This window comes from Monodon monoceros, unplaced genomic scaffold (genome assembly GCF_005190385.1).
Source record: "Monodon monoceros isolate NGI ecotype Baffin Bay Population unplaced genomic scaffold, NGI_Narwhal_1 Super_Scaffold_6, whole genome shotgun sequence".
NCBI classification, from domain to species: Eukaryota; Metazoa; Chordata; class Mammalia; order Artiodactyla; family Monodontidae; genus Monodon; species Monodon monoceros.
The window spans coordinates 16,322,950-16,335,109 of NW_021703783.1; the positions used below are offsets into that span (position 1 = coordinate 16,322,950).

Sequence of the window (12,160 nt, forward strand, 5' to 3'; positions counted from 1 at the left end):
AATTGTTTAAGTGAGATTTTGTGACAGTCTTGGGAAAAGGCCATTCTTCTTCTGCTCCACCAGGGTACAGACTGACACCCTGAAGTTATGCTATCCAATAAGGTAGCCACTAAATATATGTGGTGACTTAAATCTGAATTAAATAAAGTTAAAAATTCAGTTTCTAATAGCCATGTGTAGCTACTTGCTACTGCATTTGAGAATGCACTTATAGAACATTTTCATCATCACAGAAGGTGTATTTGTACAACACTGCCCTGAAGGCTCAACACAGACAGCCTTGAGTAGGATTTCTATGCCTTTTTGAGCAGTGGGAAAATGCACACCTCTATTCAACTGCAGTCACCCCATCCTGTAGCCATATTCTGGTATTTGTCATCACCTGGAACTGCTCCAAAATACTGTATTTAAATTTCCACTTTTTTCCTTCATCTCATTCCCTCAATTTCTCTCAAATACCCTTTCTCCTAACTCATTGGACTTCCAATTTATTGGACCCTCTATTTTCTCCTTATCCATCAATACCTTGATGTCCAATAAAAATATAATGAAGTATGATAATTATATAGGTATTCTGGTAGAAACTCTATATTACTTTAAGGAAGTTCTAGTCATAGTTTGATAAGTGTTTTTATCATAAGTGAATGAAGAATTTCATCAAATGCTTTTTCTTCATCTTTTGAGATGATATAAGTTTAAGGATTTTTTTCTCTTTATCCTACTGATGCAGTGAATTACCTTGATTGACTCTTGAATGTTAAGTCATTTGTTAATGATGGAAAAAAACTCAGAGAAAATATAAATAGCAGGAAAGTTTTTTAACCTACATCTACAAAAACGTACAGGTAGCAACATGCCTAATTGTGAAATACTGAAAATTCTATTCCCTAACATTGGGAACAAAGCAAGGATGCCTGCTCTCACCACTTTTATTTTGTGATATGAGAGCCCAGAGAGGGCACTGGAAGTCTTAGTCAGTACACTAAGGCAGGGGTGGAAAACATCCAAATTGGAAAGGAAGAAAGAAGTACAAGTGTCTTTATTTGCACAGAACATGGTAACATATATTAAAAATCCTAAGAAACGTATTTTTAAAAATCCACTAGAACTACAAAGTGAGTTTAGCAGGATTGCAGGACACAAGTCCAATATACAGAAATCAATTTTATTTCTATATACTGGCACTGAACAGTCAGAAATTGAAATTAAAATAAAACAATAATAGTATAAAAATATGAAATGCTTAAGAAATTTGACAAAAGATATGAAAGACTTGTACACTGAAAACTACAAACTGTGCTGAGAGAAATTAAACAAGACTTAAACAAAAGAGAGATATACCATGTTCATGAATTATATGTTTCAATATTGCTAAGATGCCAATTATACCAAAACTGATCTATACAGTGACTGCAATCCTGACCAAAATTCCAGCAGAGGTTTTTTTCAGAAATTGACAAGCAGATCAAAAAATTTACATGGAAGTGCCAAGGACCTAAAATAGCCACAACGTCCTTGAAAAAGAAGAACAAAGTAGGAAGACTTAACACTTCTCATTTCAAGACTTTTTTGAAGCTATAATAATCAAGATACTATGGTATTGATGTATAGATAGACATATTGATCAATGGAATAGAATAAGGAGTCTGGAAATAGACCAACACATTTATGTTTCACTGATAGTTTACAAAGATTCTAAGTCAAGTTAATAGGGAAAGAATAATCTTTTTAACAAACAATGCTAAATAAATTAGATAACAATGGACAAATTAATGAACCTTGACTTTGCCTCACACCTTATACTAAAATTAATTCAAACTAGAATATAGACCTAAATGTAATAGCTAAAAATATAAAACCTCTAGAACAAAATGTGAAAATCTCATTGACCTTGATTTTGGTAAAGATTTCTCACATAGAACACAAAAAGCACAAACGGTAAAGAAAAAAGAAATTAGACTCTATCAAAATTTTAAACTTTTGCTCTTGAAAATGTTTGCAAACATTTATCCAAGAAAGGCCTGTTTGAAGACATCTAAAAAACCCTTACCATTCAATAATGAGGACAAACATTCCAGTAAAAACTGGGCAAAGGATATGAGCAGACATTTCACAAGGAAAAACAACTCAAAATGAAAATTATATTTAGGGAGATGGACAACAAATAAGCACATGACAAGATGCTCAGCATCATTTGTTATTAGGGAAATGCAAATTAAAACCACAATTAGATACCACTACACATCTACTAAAAGGACTAAAATTAAAAAGACTGTTTATACCAATTGTTGGTGAGGATGTGGAGGAACTGAAACTCATACACTATTGATGCGAATGTAAAATGATACAACTATGTTAGAAAACAGTTTAGCAATTTCTTAAAAACTTAAACACACGCCTCCTGTGTAAGCCAGGCATTCCACTACCAGGTATTTTTTAAGGGAAATGAAAGCATATGTACACAAAAGTACTTATAAACCAATGTTCATAAGACTTTTTTTTTTTTTGCGGTACGCAGGCCTCTCACTGTTGTGGCCTCTCCCGTTGCGGAGCACAGGCTCCGGACGCGCAGGCTCAGCGGCCATGGCTCACGGGCCCAGCTGCTCCGCAGCATGTGGGATCTTCCCGGACTGGGGCATGAACCCGCGTCCCCTGCATCAGCAGGCGGACTCTCAACCACTGCGCCACCAGGGAAGCCCCGTAAGACTTTTATTTGTAGTAGACCAAAACTGAAAGCAACTTAAATTTCTATAAACAGGTAAATAGATTGTGACATATTCATATTTGGAATACTAACCAGCATAGAAAGAAATGAAACTATTGATATACACAACATGATTGAATTTCAAAATAATTATTTTGAATTAAAGAAGTCAGACAAAAAGCAGTATGTACAATTTGATTACATTAGTATAAAATTCTACAAAATGTAAATTAATCCATAGTGCTGGAAACAGATCAATGGCTTGGTCTAGGATGGGGAATAGTAGAGAAGGCAGGAGAAAACTCCTGGGAGTGACTTTTATGTTCATTATTTTGGTCTCATCAGTGAATACATATGTCAAAACATCAAATTGTATTTGCATTAAATTGTATTGTAGTAAGTTAAGAGGAAAACCATAAAAGATGGTGTGCTGAGTAGAAAGTAATCAGCTCTGAAAAAATGCTGCTAATAGGTCAAGTCAGCTGAAGACCATTACATGTGGCATTTAGGTAATTCATGACTTAGGCAAGAGTAGTTTGAGTGAGGAGTTGGGGGCAAAACTTGATTGAAGTGTCCGCAAGGGAGAATATGAGGAAAGGTATGGAAAACACTAATTATACATAAGCATTTCGAGAAGATTTTTTTTAATGTAAAAATAGCACAGAAATAATGTTAATACCAGGAAAGGGAATGGGATCAAAAGAGGGATTTTTGAAGATGGGAGAGTGATGGCATGATTATATGCTGAGGGGAACATTTCTCTGGAAGGTGGAGATAGGAAAAGATGTGTTAGAGTTCTGAGGAGAGAGATGAAAGCAAAAGATAGTTACTGAGAAAGCAAGACGACATGGATTGGGAAAATGCAACACGATACCTAAGCCCAAGAAAGACCCATTTGAACTTCATGATCCTAAATTTAAAGTCAACACGGCTGAGGGTTTTTCTTCAATCACGTTCAGCAGCATGGATGAATGGACAGAGTAGTCTGAGAGTTGTATTTAATCCAGGTTGTGTTTTGTCAAGCAATTAAAATGATGCCAGGGTCACAGATGACTTGAAGATATATGGAAGAAAGTGATTACCATGACCATTAAATTTAACCCAGATATGGAGGGAAATGACAACGTGAAATAAGGCACAGTGAAACCTCTGGTAAAATCAATCAATGGTCACATAGATCCTGGTCAGTGGAAGCATCCGGGGTACTACAGTGTGTGAGCTGGCAAGATAGATAGTGGAACTCCAATTCTTGAAACTTGTATTATGGAGAAGTCACAGTTTTGATGTGACAAAGTCTAGGATATATCCATTGGAGTGAGTAGAAGCAAGACTGTCGAAGAAGAGAAAGTTGAAAAGCTAAGAAGTCAGGGAATTAGAAGTATTCTCTTCATAGTCATTAAAATTACTGATAATTATTACAGCAGGAATATTTTGAAAGATTGGCTTTGAATCAAGAGCTAAAACTCATGGAAGAAGTAGGAGTGACTCAAGGACTGGTAGATGATTCCACCAAGACGAAGTGATAGAGTCTTTAGATATGAGACTCATAACGATGGATTCTGAGAGAAGAGGGTGTGAAAACAGAAAGGAAGTAGCGCAGTAAGGGAAATTGGAGACCAAGGCATCTGGTATGGAGCAAAATGGAGAACAATGTAGCCCCCATTGATCACAGGAGCTTTGAAAGGCAATGTCATCAGGGAAGGGCCAGGTTTAAGTTAAAGCAAGAAGGTGAAGCAAAATGTGTCAGGGAAGAGGCTAAAGGTAGAGGGAATTCTACTTGTGATTAACCATGAGTTCCAAACATCTCAAGAGAAGTATCTCAGTTCAGGATTGGGAGAGGGATAGGAGATGAGGGCAAATACAGGAGGGTGCAGAGCCATATGGGGATTAGACAGGAGCTGAAGAGAGTGATCAGGGAATCCCTCACTTCTCATGGTGGTGACCAACACAAGAGAAATGATGGCCACAATAAGATCAATCATGATGATGCCAGGGCTCTAGTGGGTAGAAAGATGTGAGGTTCTTTCCAGGAGTCATCTGCAGCCTCCCAGAGCTGCCTCTTTTTTTTTAAAGTTAACTTTATCAGGGTAGAGTTGATTTACAATGTGTTACGGGGCTGCCTCTTGACCATTACTAAGAGAAGTATGGCAGGAGACAGCTGCAGGTTGTCCTTGAGCCTAAAGTCTCCCTCTTCAAGAATGCCTGCGTACCCCTCTGAGTACTCTGGATATAAAAACTGCTGGGTACCTGTCATGGAGATTTTATTCTTACTCATTTCATATGAATTAATTGATTTGAGTATTTATAATACACTAATGTCATACACTGAATCTTATTAGGTATCAAATCTGTAATTTGTCAGGTACTATGCAAAGCACTTTGCACACATTATTTAATCCTTACCCCAAGTATTATCTTCCTACTTTACAGATACGGATATTCCTGTTCAGAAAAGTTTAGATAACCTACTTAGGTTCATACTGCTAGCAAGTAGCAGAGACAAATTGGCATCAAAATCTATCAGATTTCAAAGACCATATATCATCAGAACTGGGATGATTATCTCTGAAGTAAATACCAATAAGATTATTTTTAGCAAATTTTGCAATTCTATTGACTCATGGATGTTAGCATAATATTGATCTTGAAAGAACTGTTGCAACGTCTTTCCTGACCACCTATATTCTTCCACAAGTCACACAAGAAGAACAGTTCAAGTCCTTAAAACAGTCATGTAAGAAAAAGAGCAAATGCTCTTTGATCTCTGGAAACACTCCAGAATTTCAACAGAAAGCTTTAGTTTAGGGATTAAAAAGGGTCTACTAATTTGTACTGTTTTACCTTCATTCTTTCAACACAGCTGTCTCAAAACAAAGTGATGTGACTTGGGTAGAACAGAAATTTAAAGAGAAAATCAGTAGCATTGGAACCCCTAGACTATATCCCTACTCTGAATGAAAAGGAAGTTCACAAAATCAACTGAAAATGTTCTCTAGCTCTGCTACAGTTGTTCTCAAAATCTGGCATAACATAAAAGTTCACTGAAGTGCTTATTAAAACATCATAATCTTTGGTCAACTGAATCAGAATCTCCTGAGTGTGGGCCCCAGTCTGCGATAGATGACTGGATCCTAACCTTCCCAGGCCCAGGTCTTCATTCCTCAGTTCCCTTTAATTGAGAAATTTAATATTTCCTAACGTTTCCCCTCCACAGTCTCTGATTCTTCCCATGATTCCAACAGTTCCAAGGCTCAAACCAATTTATCAAATAACTGAGATATAGGACTTAAATAACTATTGTTGCAGCTGTATCAAAGATTGTCCTGCAGGGGTGATAAGGGGTAACTGTGTTTTCACATATGCATCTTCACATTGCTATATATGTATGTGCGTATGTATATTCATATGTGTATGTGCATATCTATGTACATGTATATACATTCACATTGCTATCTATATATGATAGCCATATATATATACACACACATCTCTCTCTACATACACATATATTATATATACTATATATAATTATAATGAATAACTAACATATATGTATAAAACATATATAATATATATTATTTATTCATGTGAGAGAAGAAGGGTATGAATTTTATTTGCATTAGTACACCTCCAGAACAGAGCCCAGTATCTGAGGTAGAGAGGTATAGCAGGGATTCAAAAACATTTGAGTTGCTGAATGAACAAATGAGGCATGAAACTTCAAGAACCCCAAGAAAATGTTCAATTGTGTCAAGGTCTCCCTGTCTCTAAAAACCAAGTGAATAGAAAGAAATAATGTGACCTACTTTCTGTATACCTTGATATAAGACATCTATTATGCAAAGTAGTCTTGACTTTCATCATCTTTAAAAATGTTGTCACTTAGAAGACCTGCCTTGTAATGAATTGGCACTTTACTATTCCATATGGGACATCCAGTATCCAGACACATCATTTTAGAATTGCACCCAAATATCAAACAAAAGAGTATATTTGATTTTTTGAATGCTAAAGGAACCTGTAGACAGATTTTTATTTTTCAAATTTTTTCCCCATTTTTATTTTATTTATTTATTTTTAAACTTTTTATGTTATATTGGAGTATATCAATTAACAACGTTGTAACAGTTTCAGGAGCACAGCAAAGCGACTCAGCCACACATATACATGTATCCATTCTCCCCCAGACTCCCCTCCAAACCAGATTGCCACATAACACTGAGCAGAGTTCCCTGTACTATATAGTACAGTATAGTATAGTAGGTCCTTGTGTAGACAAATTTTTTAAATTGCCTTGTAGTCTTTTCTATGTGGAATTGTTTTATCGCTTTGGATAATCTGTTGTATTTGTATTTTTAAAGAAAAATATGCAAACAACTTAATTGAGTAAGCAAATGTAAATTATTCTCAGAAGTAAAGCTTAATTTTTGAACTTTTACATACAAGTAATTTGTAAATTATGAGAAATTATTAACATAATCTTTAAACTACAGGCATGCAGAGGAGATTCTTAGGATAAGTAGTTAATTTTCTTCTGTTTGCCTGGGACAATGACCTAAGAAGGTAGTTAATCATCATTGGACTGTAAAAAAAATAACGAGCCAACTATTTAACAAGAGACTATAACAACAGATAAAGGGATGGACCTGTGGCCATTGCTGTAGGATCCTAAGTCCAGGTAAGAACCTTTGAGATTCTCGAATTTCAATGTTTCCTGTATGTGAGAAACTTCCAGAAATTTCAAGGGGAAAAATTGTTTTGATGGACATGATAAATATTACATATTTTATGTTATGTGTCTTCTACACCCTTATGTTCTAAACCTTTAAAACTTATTAACTATCCCTTCTAGAGGTCGCTGAGCCTCAGGTTGATGTTTTTAAAAATAAAATACAGAAAATCAGACATTTATAATTTAAAAATAAAGACTGAAATCCCATTCCTATTACTTTCTATTCAAGTGGAACTTCAAGTCTGAAAAAATAATGTGGGTTGGAGAGTTAGTTGGCAAACATCAAGAAATGGGATATGCCTCATAGCCACTTACTCACCTCAACTTTCCTTGTTTCAACTCAAATTTGACTCAAGGGGAGGTCAAAAGAAGAGGTTTTCTAGATGATTTTATCTCTGATTAAATGAGAAAAAACTTTTGCCTCAGCACAGTTCCTGGCACAAACTAAGGACTCAAAAATATTAGTTCCCTTCTCCAACTCAGGAAGGTGGCTACCCTTATAATTATTATTAATATTATTTAATTAAAAAGTATTAAATTATTTACAGACCCATAAAAGGTTTAAGAAGTTAGTAAATGCTGTTTTCCCTTTTTCCCTCCTTAGTACCACAGGTATTGTACATGGTAGATCACTTGGATTGCACTGCTTTTCTATGATCACTCAAATAGGAAAAGTTTGCACAGATAAGCAGAGGCTGGTGAGATTCTTCCCTCTGCTCCACCCCAATCAAAAGGGAGCAGAACTGGACTGTACTATTATTCAACGAAGAGTTGCAATGCTACATCTGAATGCCTGTCTTACAGAACATCGTGGTTTATGTTATAAACTTATTGCATCCCCAAAATTCATTTACATGTTAGCTGTTTAGAACTCTGAGAAAAAAAATATGTCCAGAGAAAAAATTGTTAAATGTCTTCAAGTCAGGCTTAAAATGCCATGGTGATGTGGAAAATATGGTGTTTAGAGTCAACCCTGAATTGATATCTCAACCTTTTAATTACTATGTAGTGATTTGTTATAATTTAATCTTTTTCAGAAATAAGGTAAAAGTGCCTACATTTCCAACTTTTTACCTGGATACTTTTCCCCAATATGTAGGAGAGAGGTGTGGACTAGCAATCTGTTTGGGAAAGTAGTAGAAATACAGGGAAAAGGAATGACTACATTACAAGGGATATTGTCCAGTGGAGCAGCAGTGTGGGAAAGGTTATTTCAACTGGGTGTGACAACGGGAAAATATCTAAGAGGGGTGATTTGGGGCAGAATTACAAACAAGAGATGAAGAAGAACATTACAGGTTAAGAAGAAACATACAGGTGAGCAGAGACCTTTCTTCTGGGGACAGTGGTTCCATAGGGTGGAAAGTGTTTATGGGTGTATTGAGACTAAAAACAAAGGCTGGTTTTAGTTCAGGAAGAATATCAAATACTATACGTGAGTTTTATTTTGTGTGGTACAAGAGACCTCTGAAAGATTCTAAGGATGGAAATGATATGCATAGGAAAGGGAGAAGGCTGGGAGACAGGACAATAATTTAATCAATTGCAATCAACAAAGATAGGAGTGGTGAGATCATAGCATTCAGGAATGTTTGTTGAGTAGCCAAACCAACCAAACAAACAAAAAACTAAAGCTAAAGGGTGACTATCCACCTTTCAAATAATTCAGAGGATTAAGTGGTAAAAATGCTTTCCTAACATTTAAGTCCTGAACAAAGATACAGAAAGAGGTGTTCATGTAAAAATGACATAAAATTTATCAAAAGGCTGCCTGTGACCTTGGGACTGAACTACTGATTCCTTCCTCACTCCACTTCACTCAGTAACTGAACAGGTCCAGGTATATATGGACCACATGCCAGAAGTATAGAATAACTAGGATTCACTTAGGTGTACATGGGTGTGGGTTTCTGCATTCACGTGTATGTTTATATACATTCATGTACACGCAAGTGATAATATCTTCAGATATTTATCATTTCTGTATTTGTACATTAGCCATTTAATATGCATTATGTATATTGATGGACTTTATATATATATAATTTCTTGTTGCATGAATTAATGAATAGAATATACAGTTGATCCTCATCATTTGTGGATTCTGTATTTGTGAATTTTCCTACTCACTAAAATGGATTTGTAACCCTCAAATCAATACTGCTGCTCTTTCATGGTCATGCACATACCTGCAGAGTGGCAAAAAATTTTGAGTTCTCCCACATGAATGTTCTCAGCTGAGGTTGGACAAGATATAAGATATGGCTCTGCTTTCTTGTTTTTGCTCTCGTAATAGAAACAAGTGACCTTTTCACAGTCTACTTAGAGCCATTTTTTTTCATTTGTGTGCTTTTTGTAGGTGACTTTGCTATTAAAATGACTCTCAAGCATAATGCTGAAGTGCTGTCTAGTGTTCCTAAGTTCAAGAGAGCTGTGATGTGCCTGATGGAAAAGATACATGAATTACATAAGCTTCCTTCAGGCTTGAGCTGCAAAGTGCTATTGTCCACAGATTCAATGTTAGTGATCAATAATACGAATTAAGTAAGGTGTCTAACAGGAAGGAAACATAAAACAAGGTTATGTATTCATTGGTTGACAAAAATGTTGTGACCACAGATAAACAGGAACCAAACTCTGTATTTCCCCTAGGAGCAATGTTTAGTAATTGCTAATTCAGCATTTGCAAGAACTTTATAGAACACAACTACTGCAAATAATGAGAGAATCAACTGTATATAGAACATGTATTAAATATACTGTATAATTAGTGCCCTATTAAATCATATATCTATGTTTATGCTTGTTTCTATACATAAATAGGTATTTTTGCTACATAAATATGTATTATGCACATATGAATAAATAAGAATACATTTTCTAAACCTCAGTGAATAACACACTATTCTACAAAAAAGAGCAAATCTAAGAAATAAGTTGATTCATTTTACTAGTCTTTAAGATAGGGACTTAATAACTCTCAAAATTTTAATCCCTCTTACATTTGACCTCAAAACTCCACTTGTAGGACTTTTATCCTACAGAAATGATCACACATAAATCAAAAGACATATTAAGAAATTTTTCTAATATGAAATAATTAGATGCAACCTAATCTAAATTAGATGCTACCTAGACATAAAACTAGGTAGATAAACTATAGACAGTGGAATACCCTAGAACCATAAGAAAACTGAGTAAGCCATATTAATATAAAGTTAAGTATATAAAGCAGAGCAAAAAGGCAGGTAACTGTAGTAACGGTATGCTGCCATTTGTGTTAAAAAAGGAAAATATTGTGTATTTAATTAAAAATGCATATCGTATTTCTGGACAAGGTTCATTGAAAGCTAATAATACTCTTCCTCAGAAAGAGAAACTGGATGAGGGTTAGAGGAAGAATTTTTCCTATATGTCATTTTTGATGTTTTGTGCTTTCAACTTCAAATATACTCTCTCTTCAAAAATAAATAAACAAAATTAAAATAAAGTGGAATCATGGTGATGGTAAGTTCAAGCACGTCCATAGTCCCTCTGCCAGGTACTTAGAGTACACTAAGCTCTTTTTAACAAATCCAAACTTTCTCTGCTTTTGGAGCCTGATAAATTCAGAGGTATTTCTCTCTGAAACCTTTTTAGGCCACTCTAATTATAATTAATTACATTATTTTTCTATTCATTTTGACTATCTACTATATGCAAGATACTGTTTGGCATTTTGTAAAACCAGAAAGATGAATTAAACACTTATTTGCCTTCCTAAACCTTATAATGTAGATATACAGAAAATATAACAAAATTTTATTTCCAATAGGTAATTGCTGATAATTTATTTAATCCAATCTAATGTGTGATTCTATATTACTTTATTTATTTGTTGTTTCAAGTTCCCCTCCATACATTTATCCTTCTAAATTACAATCTCACTAAAGCTAGAAATTTGTATACGTGTGAGTGTGTGTTTCCTTTTGTGTCCCGGTGCTCAGGACATGGTAGGTCCTGAATGAATATTAGTGGAATTATTGATTGATTGATGTTGACCTTGAGGCTTTTCTCATTTCTGAATTGTTAAAGTGAAATAAATTATAACTTTCCTCTCCAAAAAGGTGATCATTTTGAACGAAACATCGACAAAAATTGAAAACATTCACATGATATCTGCAGTACAATGATGGACCAGAATCAACATTTGAGTAAGACAGCAGAGGCACAACATTCTGAGAAAAGGAAAACTAGAAACTACTGCAATGGATTCAAGGTGGAATGCGTTTCATGTTTTCAAACTAAAATAAGTAAAGGGAGAATTCTGATTTAAAGAAAAGGCAGCCAGTTTTTTAAAAGAATATTATATTTCAAATTAGAGTTTTCAACTGAAGCATACATTAAAGTATTAACACAATGATATACATCTTGATATAAATCAATCTTTAAATCTGAATAAAAGGTCTTTGGTGACATTTCTAGTTAAGAATTTATTAATGTTGAAAATTTAGAAAGATTTTGATATCTTCTCTTTGATTCTTGATGGACAAAAAGATACTTATAAATGTGATTAAAATAAAGCAGTCTCTGTGTAATGGATAGTATGTAAAAAAAAATTCTTACATTTGACCTATAACAGAGAAGATTTATCAGTCTTGTGAATCACTCTGTGGTCTTGACCTAATTTTTTTTTTTTTTTAAAGAACAGCATTTGTTATTCTATTAACTTAAATGATATAGTC

At 34.6% G+C, this 12,160-nt stretch overlaps 1 protein-coding gene across 1 annotated transcript in view; it reads left to right on the top strand.

Moving 5' to 3' along the window:
* Nucleotides 1-7,322: 7,322 nt before the first annotated feature.
* Nucleotides 7,323-12,160, top strand: part of LOC114885180 (solute carrier organic anion transporter family member 1B3-like) — a 59,446-nt gene continuing 54,608 nt past the window's right edge. Inside the window, exons 1-2 of the mRNA XM_029204689.1 lie at nucleotides 7,323-7,382; nucleotides 11,543-11,694. Coding sequence (XP_029060522.1) covers nucleotides 11,605-11,694 — 90 coding nt within the window. The 5' untranslated portion in view covers nucleotides 7,323-7,382; nucleotides 11,543-11,604. The remainder of the gene's footprint in view (nucleotides 7,383-11,542; nucleotides 11,695-12,160) is intronic.